The sequence below is a fragment of the Ambystoma mexicanum genome, chromosome 1p, assembly GCF_040938575.1.
Source record: "Ambystoma mexicanum isolate Mex_15411 chromosome 1p, UKY_AmexF1_1, whole genome shotgun sequence".
NCBI classification, from domain to species: domain Eukaryota; kingdom Metazoa; phylum Chordata; class Amphibia; order Caudata; family Ambystomatidae; genus Ambystoma; species Ambystoma mexicanum.
The window spans coordinates 1062026463-1062044502 of NC_090921.1; the positions used below are offsets into that span (position 1 = coordinate 1062026463).

The following is an 18040-nucleotide window of genomic DNA, read 5'->3' on the forward strand; positions in this document are numbered from 1 at the left end:
TACAAATTGTTTCAATGAATTTTGCATGCCAGATTATGGACCTGGGTGCAGCAATGTGAGATACTTTTTCCTTGCCATCTTGGATTCCACCTACTTCCGTAGTACTGACCAATCCGAAACGAAAATTGCTTAATCTTCAAACGTAAAGTGATCAGAAAAGAGAAGTTATTTTTGGCATTCTTAGGTCCAGTACAGCATTTAACATGGTAAATCTTAATGAACTTTGGAAAGTCTTGCGTTACACCAGGATTCCTAATGACTTACTGAACTGCCTTATAGCATTAAATAGTAATCATAAGAAAGGTGTCAGGTATAGCATAACAGGGCAATATACCAGACCGTTGTGCATTACCAGGAGGTTAGATTGATAATTTAGACAATAACAAAATAAATATTTATCTTCAAATGGTGAGGCAGGATGTCCCCAAATTTGGCTCTTGGCACACCCCTCGTCTCTTGTTTTCAGATGATGCAGTAGTTCTTGCTATTGCTAAAGCTGAATTCTTCAGACTACTAACTACATCTGAATGCACTTATGCTGACCTGGACGTTGTCATGAATGTTGGTGAATCAAGTTGTATGTTACTTTTCCAACAGAGAAGCCCAGGCTTGTACTTTAAAGTATGTGGTAGAAAACCTCAGGACCCTTATGACCCTTTGATTACCTGGGATTCTGCTTTGCAAGTAACTACTGCTGGACATCCCAGGTTAGGAAGGTTGTTTTGCATATTCCTGCACACTACGACAACAAGCTTTGCTTTTAGTGGAAGGTTTGGACACAAGTCATTCAAATCTGCTCATAACATCAATAGAGTGAAAGCAGTAGCACATGTTCACTATGGTTGCAAGGTGAGGCATCTTCAGGCTAACAGCGATTTGGGGTTTGTGATGAATCTGACAATTTGTCCATTCTCCCAAGAGGATAGACCCCATTTGGGGCTAGGGAGGTGAGCAAGCAAAGTAAGACCGTCCATATGGGTTTTGGCAAATAGGACCACACTGCGAGTGACTCAGCAGTTGGGGACAAGGACTCCCATTCTAGTAAGGAATTCCCAGTCTTTAACACCCTTTCTGCCTATATGGGTGTTGGAAAGACTTTGGTATCTCCCGTTATGACTATAACCAACAAAGAAGTTTCTTGCACTCTCTTATCTTTAGGTAATGCTGAACAGATGGTCTGGAGGGTTACCGAGGGCAATTGCCAGAGGTTTAAGATTTATTCTAAACATTCTATCCATTACCTCTTTGTTTTTGATTTGTTAACCCGAATAGGACAGGTAGGCCCAGACATGGGTCCCATGCTTGCTGGGCCTAGAGACCCAAGCTACTCCTCACTGATACCATCCAATGAGGCCAACACATATCTGGGGAGTCTTGTTGTCTCATGCAGAAGGGACGGACAGTCCCTTTGATTGTGGGACCAAGCCTGATTTTCATATGGTCTTTCCCATTTCTGTAATGGTATGGCTGGTGAAGAACGATATTCTGAAGGGTTGGCCAGAGCAATTACCAGACGTTTAAGATTAATTCTAAACCTTTCGGACATCACTGATTTGTTTTTACATCATCTGAATGTCACAATCAAAGAAAAACGACACAATTCTGTTGATACTGATGACATGTATACAAACGGAATGGGCTGTGAATTGCGAAAAGACTTCTACGAAGGAGAGCAACCGCTCACAGAGGTGAGTCTCTCCAGAGATGACATCCCGGAGGGGGGAAGCTACACCAAGCCATGGAACCATTGGTGGTATAGGAGAAGCAAGACCTGCTAGCTGCAGGCTGACAGGCAGGTGTGCTGACTAAGCAAGAGGCTCCTGTCAAGAGAGGAGTGGAGATGGGAAAACAACCGTCCTCACTGGTGGCACGCCCAAATGAAGGAAAGGAGCACGGATCCCTGAGCTCCACGCGGCAAGTGTTTTGCCACTGAGACGAATACCAACAAGGAAGCAAATGCTCTTAATGTGGGAATGCCAGAGAGAACTATAAACTTTGCTTTATGAGGTGTCCGAAACCAACAAAGTTTGGAGAGCATGAGATAACGGAAAAGGCACATGTCCAAGATAACACGGAGTGAAAGAGATGCAAACACTGTATGTCAAGTCTTGAAAAACCGACAACAGTATGAGAGCCTGAGAGAACGTAACAGAACGGGCACACAACCCGCATACAAAGGAGTGAAAGAGATACAAACCTTGTATATCAAGGCTGGAGAAGCCAAAAACAATATGAGAGCCTTAATGAAAGGAATGGGCAAACAGAGTGAAAGGATACATGTGCTTTATATCTGACAAAGGCACGATGAGCTGATAAAATCAGATGAGCATGCATTCTACGTGAAACAGATCAAAAGGAGTATTCATACTCTGCAACCAGGCTGGCAAAGCCAATTAGGTGTGGTCTACTGCATTTACTGTATTCCATTAAAGCCTTTACATGACGAAGCACAATCTTGTTAGTCAGCTAGTAAGTAACTTTCCATTCACTGCGCTGTCCCAAAATTAAGTATTTCTCTCACCTGTCAAGTAGCTCAAAATTAGGGGTTTTCTCCATGCACTGTTGAATCTCAAATTTAGGCGTTCCTCCATGTGCTGCTGAATCTCAAATTTAGACGTTTGTTCCCACTGCTCAACTATCTCATATTTAGACATTTCTCCATGCACCATTGATTCCCAGATTTAGGCATTTTCTCCCACTGCTGAAGTATCTAAAATTTAGGCATTTCTCCATGTACTGTTGAATCTCAAATGTTGGTGTTTTATCCCACTGCTCATGTATCTCAAACGTGGGTATTTATCCATCTACTGTTGAATCTCAACTTTAGGGGTTCCTCCATGTACTGTTGAATCTCAAATTTAGGTATTTTCTCCTACTGCTCAAGTTATTTTATGTTATGTCATGTTACTTGGCATTTATATAGCGCCTTATGTATAATTAGTATGATCTCAAAGCGCTGGTAGGTTGAACACCCTCGGGAACCGTAGTTCAAGTCAGTAGGGAGAGAGAGTGTCGTATGGTGCGTGGGCGCGCCAGATATGTGTGCAGCTGGTGTGGTTGTTGCATGATAGCTGCTTCTTAGCGGTAGGTGGGGGGCTGAGGAAATCAGTTGGATGTGTTCAGTCTTGAGGGTGGACACCCAGACTGAGTTCTGGCTGCGTTAGGCCTGAGGAGACGCCTAAGATAGCCAGTATGTGCTCAGCTAGCTGTGTTTTATTAAGATGATGAGGTGTTCGTGGGGTCATGTTAGTATGAAAACAGCTAGGCCGAATGTATCATAGTATAGCTGTGTTCTAGTTGAATGATGGTGTATAGGAGAGAGTAAGCGTAGTAGTGTGATATGGTGGTTATCAGTAAAGCGCCTGCGACGAAGCACGAGAGCAGGACAGGCGGGGTACATAGCGGCATACTTATATAAAGCGACAGGATGGAAAGGGGTAAACGTGATACAGATAACATGGGGATACAGGTACACAGCATATACATAGCATATACAGGAGATACAGAGATATAGAGAGATATATCCACTCCCTCCACTCCACCCACTCAGTCCTTTACATCCACTCCATTCACTCTATCCTATGCATTCACTCCATCCACCTTTTCCATCTGTTCCATCCGTTTCATCCACTCCATCCGTTCCATCCATTCCATCCGTTCCATCCACTCTATCCATTCCATCCACCCCACCCTTTCCATCCACTCCATCCTTTCCATCCACTCCATCCTTTCCATCCACATGGTGAACAGGTGTTGTCTCTATCCGCACCATAGTGACGCTATTAGTCACACTTTCTAGATGCAACTTCAACACAGTGACGCTATTAAGGCGCACTCAGTGGTGTTGGGAATAACTTCTAAGTTCAAATTTAACACTGTGATGCTATTAGGGCACAATCAATGATGTTGGGAATAACTTCTAAGTTCAAACTTTAGCACAGTGACGCTATTAGGGCAAACTCAATGATGTTGGAAATACTGTCTAAGTTCAAATTTTAGCACAGTGATGCTATTCGGGCACACTCAGTGATGTTGGGAACATTTTATACATTCAACTTTAACACAGTAACGCTATTAGGCATAATTTCTAGATGCAACTTTCACAAAGTGACGCTATTAGGGCACACTCAATGATGTTGGGAATTCCTTCTAAGTTCAGCTTTAACACTGTAACGCTATTAGTGCACACTCAATGATGTTGGGAATACCTTCTAAGTTCAACTTTAACACTGTGACGCTATTAGGGCACACTCAGACATGTTGGAAATACCGTCTGCAAACCCCCTACACTACTGCATACCCCTGCGCCCCTAAAGCGTCCCACAAACTGCGCAGACCATACTGTGGGCATACTGCCAGCTACACAATACTCTCCCCTTCTCCTCCCCTGGTCACTGTCTGTAGACTTACCCTACTCTCTGCAGTCTTCCCCGCCCACTCCCAACCCTGTCCTAGCCCTTTTCATGTCCCCTCTGAAGCACCCTTGCCTGATCAATATCACCTCCTGACAACCACTCAAACATGCCCCTCCCACCCCCATGTACAAGCAGCTCCTTCTCCTGATGCCTACCTCACAGCAAAACCCTCTTCTTCTATCCTGCATACTCATCAATGCCCGATTGGTTTCCAAAAATGAACATAAGATTTTTGCCCTCAAATCGACAAAAAACCCAGACTTTCTATTCATCACTGAAACCTGGTTTGTCAAATATTGCAGCCCCATCGCACATGAAGCCTTACTCCCGGATACTCCCTGCTCATACACTGAAGGCCCAGCAGAGCGGCGGGCCTAGTCATTCTTCACAAACAACACCTGTCAGTAATTTCTAGGGAGAGTCTTGCTGGTGACACCAAATGCAAATCCTTCCTCGCTAAGTTCTGCCTCAGCCCTTCAGTCACCAACAGCTTCCTTCTCCAATATAGGCCACCCGGCTATGACTGACACTTTGCCGATTTTCTCTGTGACTCCCTCTCACCCACGCTGATCCAGCACCCTGCAATCACTAAGTTAGGAGATTTCAACATCTGGTTTGATGTCTCCGTCCCCATGAGACGCTCCCTCTCTGACAATCTGGAAGCCCTCAGCCAGTCACAATTGATCTCACACCTGACCCACATTGCAGGACACACCCTAGATACATTGTTCTGAACTTCAGGTCAAGTCTCCGCCCCATGCCTCGCCCACTCATCTGGACAGATCACTACGCTATCCCTTTCTCACTTCAATACCTTTCCCCCTCCCCATCACTTACACTAATCAATCACTCATCTACCAGGCCACCCTCCATTTTTGGAACAAAATCATTGTCAATCCAGACTTGGCCAATTCCCTACTTTATACTCTTCCATATTTCTCTTGCAAGGAAAGACACCCCTTCATCAATCTCTTTGACCTATGGGTCTTTGGATCTATTTACCCCCTCACTGTCCCATTGTCCCTCCTGATGAACGACCCCATACCAACAGTTTTACACCCCCTCCCTCAAAACCCTCAAGCAGCGTCTAGACCATGCCCGGAGGACCACCTCCACTCCTCTTAACAAAGCGGTTCTGGCAAGAATAAACAGGGCATACTTGTACAAAATCAAGAAAGCTAAAAAAAAACATTATGGGAACAGAATCTCCAACTCCAAAACTCCTAGGGGAATTCAATTCCCCTAGCTGTCTAACCCTCCGAGCCCCCTGTGATACACTTTCCAACCACTTTCATAACGTTGCGCTTGAAAGACTCCATACCATGGCCATTAAACTACCTCATATCCCGCCATTGACATCCAGACCCTCCACAAACCTGAACAATTACTTGCCCGTCCAACCTACTTTCACTACTTTTGCCCCTCTTTCGCAGGCCAATTTCAGCAACCTACTAGCACTAGAGACCCTTGCCCACCGCCCCTTCTAAAAAAGATCCTTGCCTCCACCTGTGCTGGCAGCGTAGCCCACTCCATTGTAAATAACTTCCTCGTATCAGGCACTTTCCCAGAGGCCTTAAAACCTCTCTTGCAAAACCGCTTCTCAAAAAACCCAGCCTCTAACCACTCTCTCCATCAAGCTACCACCCAATCTCCAAAACCTGTTTCATTACCAAGCTAATTGACTATGCAGAATATACATAACTTGACCTTTTCACAGAATCCAATAGTTTCCTTGACCCAGCCCAATCAGAGTTCTCTCCCCTCTGTGGAATGGAATCTTCTCTGATCTCATCCTCCTGGACTTATCCGCGGCCTTCAATACAATAAACCACACAATACTGAGCAACAGGCTCCTCACACTAGGCATCAAAGTCTCTGCACTTAATTGGATCACTTCCTTTGTCTCAAATCAGATCGTTCTCCTTCGCCCTTTCTCCTCCGCCCCCACACAGTCACAAAAGCAGTGCCACAAAGAACCTCCCTTTCACCACTCCTTTTCAACCTCTTCTTAAGCCCACTGCCATGTTTCATCCACTCACATAACATTACCTGCTACAACTACGCAGACAAAATGCAGATCATTTTCAAAATCCCCACGATCCAAGCCTCCCCTCTTCCAGACCTCACCTCTTGACTGTAAGACATCGACCATTGGATGACTAACAGCCACCCAATCCTCAACCCAGGCAAATCAGAGATACTAATATATGGCAAAACTGCTATTTTCCCCCAACCTTTACTGTGGCCGGCTGCCCTTGGATCCCGACCGGCGCGTCCACCTCCATCAAAAATCATAGATGCACAATGGACGCAGACCTACCCCTTCCCAAGCCCATCACTTTGTATCCAGAACCTGCCAATTGCAGCTAGGCAACTAAGGTTGCAATTCCGCCATGGTGGATGGCGGAATTACCGCCCCATTCCAAGGTGAGTGGGGCGGTAATTCCCCATTCACCAATGGCCCCTTCCCCATTCCCATTTTTGCCCCATAGGGCATAATGGGAATGGGGAAAGGCGATAATTACGGCACCGTAAATTACGGTGCCGTAATTATCGCCAAGGTCCCTTTGCGGCATGGCTTTTAACGGCTGCAAAAAGCAGCCGTTAAAAGCCATCCCGCAAAGGGAACCTTGTAATCAGGTGTTAAGGGTCGCGCCGTTTACGGCGCCGTAAACCCCTTAACGCCTGAGTCGGAATGAGGGCCTATCATGCACCTTTCATGGCCCTACTGCCCCTAAAACACCACTAGCTGATTCACAGCACTCATATAAGTAATGTCACTGGATTGATGAATGACTGTGGTAGAAGCACAGTGGTGTGATAGTCCACATAAATGCTCTGCCTACTTACACCAGACTATGCCTCAGTACCTCAAACAGCAGAATGCAGCGCAGACCTATGACAAATTCAGGCACACCGAACACATTGCAAGTCTCTATCACTGACACCACCCTACTCCTCTCAGCAACCATCCACATGCCTGACCGTATGGGTTGCTTCTCTACAGGGGCCTGGCCAGCCCTGCTTAACATTTTTAGGCCAAATTCACACACGCATTCTAATTGTGCTCCACGATCTCTAACACTCTGGACATCGGTCCTCCAAAGGCGCTCCGCTCCCACTAACAGCGCATTGAGACTATAATAATGCTAAAATGGCGATGTATAAATGATAAGTACAATACAATACAATACAAGAACCTGCAATACCTGAGTGGGCAGATGCCGTAAATGTATTAAATATATTGAGAAGTAATACACCTGTCAAAGAGCCACGTGACTTTAGGGGATGTCCATGCCACGCAGTCGAGACACAGGAAATATTGTTAAAATTGATCATAGAGGGATCTGATCACTTATAATAATCTGAGAAAGCAATCTAAGAATATTTCTTATTTTCCAAGGGGAAGAGAATACAATACAGAAGATTTATCATTTTAATTATCAAAAAAGACTGGGAACTGTGTCATTATGTTCTAAAGGAACTTTGAAACTGAAAATAAGTCATCTATGAGTTGGGCCAGGCAGGAGCTCACACAAGTCTGTTGCTAAAGCCTCCCTTTTTCTTTTTATTTGGATTTTCTAAAGGGGTAGTGCCAGTTAGTCACCTAGGACTTGGAGGCAGGACTGTTTATTTTATACTTCAACAAGTACCCTTAGTTTTGTTTTAGAAGGTAGGGAACTTCCCTCTTAGCGATAGAGCAAGATAGGCATTTTCATTTGATTTAAATAAACACCATTGAACCATGACCCACTGTAGTCCAAGTCCTGCTTCTGGTTTGCCACAGGTTACAAACACATGTGATTTTAAAATGATTATTAGGGGGTTTGCAAATCTGTTAACAGCCTGATTGTACACAATGAAACCAATGTTCCTTATCTCAAAGATTATTAGTATTATTATTATTGATATGGTATTTATTGAACAGGGACCTAGCTTCGAGAAGCAACAAAGCGCTTTACAGAGGTGTGCACCAATACAGAAACATAACGGAGTGCTTTTCAGAGGTAACTAAATAACAGATATACGGTGGTGGTTAGGATAAAGAGGGGCACAGAGGAGGGGTACAGCTGTACCAGGTGGCAGGGAGGAGAGAGATCATATTTTACTAATGAGTGTAAACCTGTGGTAAAAAATATGGTATGTCAAGATTAGCTCATCACTATCATGTTGTTACGGGAACTGAGGTCCCATGAATCCTGGGACAAGTTCACTTGGCCAAAGAACAGGAAGGAAATCTCAATAACAACCAATAAGGATAACTGGTTACATAGATGGACAAAGGAAATCATCAAGCCTTTGTTTGCCAATTACAATCGTTTGATTGGAAGGCACAATTCCACCTTTGCCCGCCTGAAACTTTACCAAAGCACTGAATTACATTAAAGAAACTGTATGGATTAAATGACCTCCAAAACAGTTACTTCTAGGTGGGCTAGTCTTCATCTCTATTTGGAACATGTTAATGTGGTTGTCAGCGTTAAAGAATATAGAGCCCGCTTTCTATTTTCATGCAGTTGCTATGTAAATATAAGGAAGAGATGGCTGCTTCTTTTCAAAAGATCTTTAAATAGCTTCACCTGCAGGGATCCTGAAAGGGGATTGATGTTTATTGATTGGGACCTTTCTCTTGAAGGCCTTAAAAGCTAGGGGCAGACCCATGCATTTAGAATAAGTGTAATTATCAATGGCTATTTGTCGTTAAGGTGGTATGTTTTTGCATGCACCCTGCAGTTAGTCGTTTCTGTATGATTTTAACTTGTGACTATTATTTTTAAATTGGACAAAAGTGTTTTATAACATTTACAATCTAACACTGTTTAGGCAACATGTTTTAGGATTTGCTGCACTCCATATTCATTTTATTGTCTTATTTGTTTTGTTTGTTTGATGCACATTTTATCCAACATAAACAAAGTTATAGAACATAAAATACAACGGTCCTCATTGTGAGTGTGCCGGTCCGGTAACAACGGTCCCGATAAACATACCAGCACCGTTGTTACCGGACTAGCACACTCCAAGTTCTGTGGGCAGCTGCCAGCCGCTCGGCAGGTCAGACCTGGCGGGCGGGATGGCAGCCGCCCACAGACTTTGACGGAAGCACTCGCACTGTTGCACCTGGTGCCAGTGCGCCCATCCTCCCCATTCCCATTGAGTCATAAGGGACTCAATGGGAATGGGGAGTAACACTTTCCGGCACCTGGCTTCACGGACCGTCGGGTTTGTAATTCCCCAGTGATTCCCTGAAGCCAGGTGCCAGAAAAAAACACAACTCCGGCAGCAGCCTGCAGTTTTTACTGGCACGGCTATTGCCGGGTTTGTAATGAGACCCAATATCATTGTTATCTTCAAGCCCTTGAATTCACATGGTCTGTGAGAGTGGCAAAGCGTCATTAGTCATTAGTAATTTCTGAGCTAAAGGTAGCAAAGTAAGCAATTATTGGGTGTTCGGGTCTCACCTTTTTGTATCAATTATTTGAGATGACAAGCGCTCTGTGAATTTCATTGGACTGTCCCATTCCTGTATCGATTTTATAAAATTCCCACCCCTCAGTGATACCATGCTTGTTTTTTGCAAATCATCATTGTTAGTCTTAAGAGTTGTTACTGAGTCCCTCAAGGGTTTCAGCTTTTGTTTAGTATGCTTACAGGAGTTTCTGTGGAAATCCTATGTTCTTCCCTGACCAAGGATCTCATTACGAGTTTGGAGGTAGCTATGCCCTTAATAAGGTCATGGCTGCCTCCAAACCCGGGTCCGGGTCCGTGGTCCCTGAATGGGGAAATACCGGGCCATTCCAACCTTGGAGGACCCGGTATTTCCCCATTCAGGGAACACATCCCCATTCCCATTTGAGCCCCCATAGGGCTCGATGGGAATGGGGAGAGAGCTAATAACGGGCCCGTTATTAGCTCCCTGGTCCCCTCGCAGGACCCGCAAAGGACATCTGGTCTGACCAGACGTCTAGAGCGGGTACCGCAAGGGAACCTCGTAATAGGGCGGAATGGGTTTAACGGCACCGACACCTTTACTGGCGCCGTTAAACCCATTTTGCCTGGGTCGTAATGAGGCCCCAAGACTCTAGTATGAATCGTAGCAAGTTGTTGGGTAATCTGCAACATGATATTTAGCTTTTAACAAGTTATTCACCATTTTTTCTTTATCCAAACCCCACACAACTACACATCTGAAAGAAATGGATTAGGAAAAAAGGGGCAGTTCTAGCATGAACCGGGAACAGTCAATATATTCCTTGTTCATCTTTTTTAAAGGTAGAAGGGATGGTATTTAATGTACAACTTACATCCACAGTTATATCAAGTGATCTATAACATTGCATGTCTGCAGTGGCATCTATAATATGTCTTGATTTGTCCCACGACCAATAACAATTAGTTTAGTCTGAAAAGTTGGTATCGCTCGTTAAGCCCGAATGTCCAGAGAGTGTCGCCTTTATTTAAATGTAAGAGGCTGATTCTTTCAAGACAATATGCTCTAAGTAATCCTCTTTGCCTCCTCAAAGCACAGTACAGTTCTGAAGTCTGAATCCATTGACCAATGACATAATGATTTTAGCATGGGAGATATGACACCCTTTTCCAGAGTCATTATATAATGAAGGTATTTGGCAACATGGTTACTTTACTGCCCCCAGATACACAGAGTGAAGTATAATAGCATAAGCCATATTCATTTGGGAGTCTCTAATTCAAGCAGCTCAGATTTGTGCCCCTGCTGGTTTGCCAAATAACCACAAATAAGCAAGTGTTCTATGCCAAGTCACGTACTTGTAGGGAGACAATTGCGCTCAATATTAGTCAAAATTACAAAGTTAATAACAATTTCAGGAAAATACACAATTTTAGTACATTCAAAGTTGTATATATGAAGTACACAAATGAATTGCTAGAAGTATTGTTGTTTTGCTATGATAATGGATAATAAAAGACGAAATTCAAATGACAATAATATTAGGGAAAATTTAGACATAAGGACAGACATGAAACATAAGGGAATGGAAGGGGAAAGATAAATGATTAGAAAAATATGTCTATTGTGTCTTAGTATTCAAATATTGTATTAATCTATTCCATTTTTTATTGTGTTTATGTAAATAATCAAATAATGAAGCATGGCATTGTTCTTGTCGATGAATCGAGCAAATTGATTTCCACCAGAGATTGTGTGAGAGATCGGTGTCATTTTTGCAGTTACTTAACAGTGATACAGAATCAATTTGACTTATGACCGGATTGATCAAGGGTCTGATCATTAAATTAACTAATGTTAACGGTTCTGAAAAGAGAAAAATGTATTGCATCTGATGCCAAACTTCAGACCAAAAAGCATAAACATATGCACATTTGAATATTAAGTGTGTAAAAGCAGCATTAGGTTTTTTACATGACCAACATTTATTGGAAGCATCAAGTGAACATTTAGCAATACGGGAAGGAGTATGACAAGCTCTGTGAAAAATGAAAAAAAATATGTTTGTGTGATATTAGCAGCAGGTGATGTGGAATGCCAAATGTTCCAGATTTTTGTCCAGATATCTGGGGAATACTGAAGATTCCAATAATTTTCCAAAAGTCTGATAGTATTAAGATTTAAGTGAATTAGAGGAGGGAGGTTCATTCAGATATGTATACCACTTTGCAGCTTTAATCAAGGGATTATTAATAAAAAAGACTTAAAGAGGGGGATGGTGATTTTTGCTTAAAGGTAGTTATAAATTTAGCAATAGATTTGATTAGCGACGTGTGGAAAGAGAGGTCAGATGATGAGATGTTGTACTGTTCACAAATTATCAGAAAGGGGATTGCTGTTTCATTTTGAAATAGTTGTCTGACGTATTTAATCCGTGCGGAATACCATCTATGTATGGTTAAAATATTAGATTTGGTAGAGTTTTGCTCATTGAACCATAAAAGCATGTCTGTCAAATTAATTTTATTAAAGGAATTGTAGGAAGTTTAATCCAAATGTTCTTTAAGAAATGTAGTGAAGGATAAGACGTAATATTAGGCCATGAGGAAGTTCTAAAAACATTAACAAGTGATAATGGGGAAATAATGCCAGCTTCAATGGTGATTCAGAGAGGGGCTTTGTCTAAATGGGATTCATGATAGTTAAAGGAGGTAAGTTGTTTTAAAGTGAAGGCTTTGTGATAGGGTTGAAAGTTTGGGAATTTAACACCACCTAAGGATTTAGAAAGTTTCAATTTGTCAGCTGTAATGCGAGGAGTTTGATGATTCCAAAGAAATTTCAGTAGTAGTGAGTCAATTCTTTTGAAAAAGGAGGAATTTGTTGTGATTGGGATCATGGAATGCGAATAAAGGCTAATGGGACTAATCATCATCTTGATAGTATCTAAACGTCCCCACCAAGATAGAAAATGGGGCAACCATATTTCAGTCATTTCAATGATTTTCTCAGTTAGGTAATTAGTATTTAAATTAATAGTGGTATAAATATCATTAGCTACTAAAAGTCCTAGATATTTAATGTGGGAGGATTGCCAAGAAAGACCTGATAAAGGAGTGTTATTCTTATTGCAAGTGTATGTGGGTGGCATGACTTTTGATTTATCAAAGTTTAACTTATAGCCCGAAACAACAGAAAGGTTATTGATAGTGGGAATGTGTTATAGAGGAAGCCGGATTAGAAAGATATATGATAATATCATCGGCATAAGACAAAAGTTTAAGTTCTATAACATTTATAGATATTCCTTTGATGAATGAGTTCAGTCTGATGTTTTGAAGGAGGGGTTCAAGAGCAACATTAAAAATTAATGGAGATAAAGGGCAACCTTGACGAGTGCCTCTTTCAATTCTAAATGAGGAGGAAAGAGAATTATTAATGAGGATACAAGTTGTAGGTGAGAAGTATAGCATTTTGATCAGGTTGATGAAATAATTAGGGAGACCATGCCAAGCAAGAGAATGAAACAAGAAAGACCAGGAGAGGCGGTCAAAAGCTTTTTCAGCATCTAAGGCTACAAGCACTGAGGGTTCACTTGAATTTTGGGAGTGAGCTAGTATGTTAAATAATAATCTCGAATTAGAGGAGGTATGGTGTCCTTTAATAAATCCAGATTGATCAGGATGTATAAGGTTAGGGAGAAAGGTTTCTAAGCGTTTAGCAAGAATTTCTGCATAGATTTTTGAGTCTCAATTAATAAGAGAGATGGGACGATAATTTTTGATGAACGCGGGATCTTTATCTGGTTTGGGAAAAAGAATAAGAAGGGCTTCACTAAAGGATCCAGGACTTTGTCCCATATTTAAAAAGTGCAAATATAATCCAAAAAATGTAGGGGCTAAGGAATCAATACAAATTTCATAAACATCAAGAGTGAATCTATCAGGGCTTGGGGCTTTGTTATGTTTGATATCAAATATAGCTTTTTTTAATTTCGGAATTAGAAATAGGGGAGTTAAGTGGAGAAAAATCTATTTTGTTCTGTGGATTAGTATTTTCATTATCTTGGAAGAAAGATTTGATGTTATCAGAGTTGATGGAGGAGTCCTCTGAATATAAATTAGAATAGAAGTGAATTAATGCATCATTTATATCTTTTTGATGTGTTAGTCTATTACCTTCATGGAATTTAAATGTGGGAAATAAATGATTTTCTTTTTTCTTTTTGAGATATGTTGCTAAAATTCTACCAGATTTATTAGAATTGGTATAGCATTTTGTCTTAGATCTGAGAAATGAATTGGCTGCCTTTTCTGTGCAGACTTTATTCAATTCTAGACGTTTGTTTAAGAGGGTTTTCAATATATAAGGATCTAGTTTTGCATAGTATGATTTTTCAAGTTCTTTTATTGAAGTTAAGAAGGAATTATGTGTTGAATCAGATTGTCTTTTTTAATGGCAACGTACTGGATAATGAATCCCCGTAGGGAAGCCTTAAAGGCATCCCAGTTCTTGTGTACCGAAGTATGTTGAGGAAGATTGTTGAAAAAAGAATCTTTAATAAAGGAGTTGGTTTTATCTATAAAGGATTGATCTTTGAGAAGGTATGTATTGAATCTCCACTTTTGTGAGAGTTTATTAATTGGGGACCATTCAATAATAGTGGAAACTGGGGCATGATCGGAAGCAGTTATAGGGTCAATTTCAGAATTTAAAATGGAAGGAGCTAATGATGAGTTGGCAAAAATATAATCTAACCTAGAAAATGATTGATGAGGTGGGGAGTAAAATGTAAAGTCAATTGTTTCAGGGTGGCGAAATCCCCAAGTATCTAATATATTTAAATTCTGTATTAAAATAAAAAATAAAAACTGGATCTGGATTTGGAGTTAATAAAGTTAGATTTAGATTTACAATCCAGGACAAAATGTACTATCTGATTCATATCTCTGGAAAAAACTAGATTGTCTGAAGTTTTCTTAGTGAGTTTGCTTAGAAAAAAGGACCAATAAGAAGATTTAGGCGCATTAGGGCTATGTATATTAGGGATAGTTGTAGAAATATTATTAATGATACAATCTAAAATGATTCATCTGCCTTCTGGATCCTTTTCCTCATTGATAAGAGAAAAATGTATATGTTTATTAATTAAAATAGAAACACCTGCTTTCTTATCTAGAGCATTAGCAAAAAATCTGTGGCTAGTCCAAGGGGCTTTAATCTTGAGATTATCTTCATCAGAACATAAATGAGTCTCTTGTAAGCAAATAATATCTGATTTTTGTTTAGTTAACAAGCATATGATCTTACTATGTATTATAGGATGACTTAATCCTTTAACATTCGATGTAATAATTTTAATGGACATTGGAAAACATTAAACACATCTTATCATAAGTAAAATGTAGAGCTAAAGAATTATCATAAATACAATGCTTTGAGTAAATTGTTAGAAATATCAAAAATCTAATGGAATGGATAATATTAGATTCAATAGTAAACTTAGAACATATGGATAAGTACATAAGGAAGGGGAGACAACAAAGTGAGAGAGAATATAGGGAAATGTAGGTGATAGGTATGAGAAGATATGTGTCAATAAGTAATGACGAAAGAGTACAAATAGGATTTCAATAGAGATAGGGAAATAAGAGTCTCATAGAGGGTGTTGAGTATGAAGGTGGAAAAGGTACAACTGAAGAAGACAGGAGCTAGGAGATAATTATAAAGTAATAAGAAGTATTTAAACACAATAGAAAATCTGTATAGTTATATAAAGAGATTGTGTTTGAACATGTATATAGACTAATATTGCAGTTTACCTAAGGAAAGATATTAACATGCAAAAGAAACAAGTTTATCCGGGAGCAAAGGAAGGATCCAAAGTTTTTATTGGAAATCTAGATTTGGCTCTGAGATGACTTGAGGTGGAAGGTGTCTCTAAAGGGATTGATGAATTTGATCTGCGGCGTTTGGGAGTATATTTTATATGTTGGTTCTTGGGCGTTCTGAAATTGGGTATAGAAATCTCTGATTCAGCTGAAGAGTTAGTTGTCGATTTTGGTAATGAGGTATCCATCGGGGAAGTTTGCAAGGCTTGGAGTAAGTTATATAGTTTGTCAGGGCTTGTGAACTATTTGGTGGTTCTGTCAGGAAAAGTGATGATCATTCTTGCAGGGTCAAGTAGACCAAATCTAATATTGAGCGACTTGAGAGTGGGCCTCATGTCTCGGAATCTTTTCCTTTTCGCTTGAGTAGCGCTGGAGAAGTCTGGATATAGGAAGATTCTTTTGTTTTGGAAGAGAATAGGAGATTTCTTATTGGCCGCTTGAAAAATTTGCCGTGCCTGTTTATGACGAAGAAAACAAGCGATGAAAGGTCTTGGTTAAGCGTCTATACTGGTAAAACAAGGATTGATTCTATGGGCCCATTGAAGTTCTAGTGGTGGTGAAAAGGTGATGGCAAGGATAGATGGGATCCAGTTTGTTAGAAAGCTGATAGGATCATCACCTTCATATTTTTCCAGAATTCCATAGAAATGCAAGTTGTCCCTCCTATTCCTGTCTTGCAATTCTGTAACTTCACCTTCTAGCTGTAATGTTTTCATTTGCATACTCTCTAATCCCTCCACTTTTGTCTTCTACGGTACTGACTCTCTCATCTACTTCGTCTAGTGTTCCAGTAAAGAGTTTAATGTCATTTTTGAATCCTTTGAGTTCTTCGTGAATGGAAGATGAACGAGAGCCCAGAGTGGAGATCGAAGAACATATATTGCTGAGTTCTGCCAAAATCTTTTCCATGCATGCATTGAAAGGTGGATTCTCTGAGGACATTATATATATAAATGTCTAAGATTCTTGACTAATAGTTGAAAAGTATATTGATATAAGTAGAATAAGTCTACTTTAATTAAATCATATAAGGCAGAGTAGATGAAGTGTGAGCCTTATTTGATTGGCAACCTGTGGATATTGAGTTAAAAGATGTTCACATTGGTTCCTGTGATACCAAGCAATGGCGCACTTATAGTGAGGTATTTGAAGTTATAAAATGGTAAATGTGGCACTTTATAAGTGTTGAGGCAGTAGTAGCACCTTAGTAACACACTGATACAAGGCCAAACTTGTGTGGAATTCGTGAAAAAGAAGTGAATGAGTAATAATCCGCAATATAATGAGTTCAAATTAGAGATTATGTGCTCTATTATGCGATGAAAATGCACCTTACATGCATATCAATTTGTAGCTTAAATCATGAGAATAAAATTGGGATTAAACTAGTCCAGGTACTTTCTGTCATGAATACAAAAGTGTTTAGCAGTTAAATATACCTCTGAGATCATTTAGAAGTAGTCAGAGAAGCATGCTATGAAGTGCAGAATTAATGTAATAACTTTAAAATAAATTCAGGGTTACTGAGCACTTGAGGTGTTCCAGCAATGTATTCTAATTATTTAATATGAATATATTAATATATGGTTTGGTTTTATTTTTTAGATAAATCTGCTTTAAGGAGCAGAAAACCGTTTTCAAAAATGCCTCAGCAATACCTTGTCATAGCTCTCAACTCACACGCTTTTGGCGGGTGTTACCCGCCTTGTGAAGGGCTGACTCACCCGCCAAGCCTCCTGCAAGCCCATGCATTCCAATGGGCGTCTCACCCGCCAAAAACAAAATAGGGTGATTACACCCGCCTTTGTGACACAAATGGTTGAGAGCTATACCTTGTTATGAAGGATGTTCATATCGATAAATAAAAGAAAGAAAGAAAGATATCCCGTGTTGAGCGGTGACTCGCTGGCGCGTCTTGCCGGTCAGCTGACTAAACAAGTCAGATTGCCATGTACGCGAGCTTGCTGCTGCGAGCCTCAACATTCCATTCCGCATTGGTGCAGAGTTCTGAAAATATAAGGCTGAAGAGGGAGAGCAGCGCTAGAGTGCAGTTACAGCTCACCGTGGTTCACAGGGTTGCTGTGCCGAAGTGAATATATCACGTAGCGGTAGAGAAGTACGTTTGTCCCTGAGGTGTAAAAGTCTCTCAGCATCAGCGTACGAGGTATAAGGTCCAGCAAGCAATTCAAAACTAGTGCAGCTTACTTGACAGCCATTTTGCCGGTTCTAATATTATTCCGGAATTTAATGCAGGCATCTAAAATAATACACAGTTGTTTTAACGTGTGTTTAAGTGAAAGTAAAAT

The 18040-nt window shown here is 40.7% G+C and overlaps 1 protein-coding gene across 1 annotated transcript in view; it reads left to right on the plus strand.

The window, feature by feature from the left end:
• The first annotated feature begins 203 nt into the window (after positions 1 to 203).
• Positions 204 to 18040, plus strand: part of LOC138522070 (olfactory receptor 12D1-like) — a 101251-nt gene continuing 83414 nt past the window's right edge. Inside the window, exons 1-2 of the mRNA XM_069635344.1 lie at positions 204 to 288; positions 467 to 577. Coding sequence (XP_069491445.1) covers positions 204 to 288; positions 467 to 577 — 196 coding nt within the window. The remainder of the gene's footprint in view (positions 289 to 466; positions 578 to 18040) is intronic.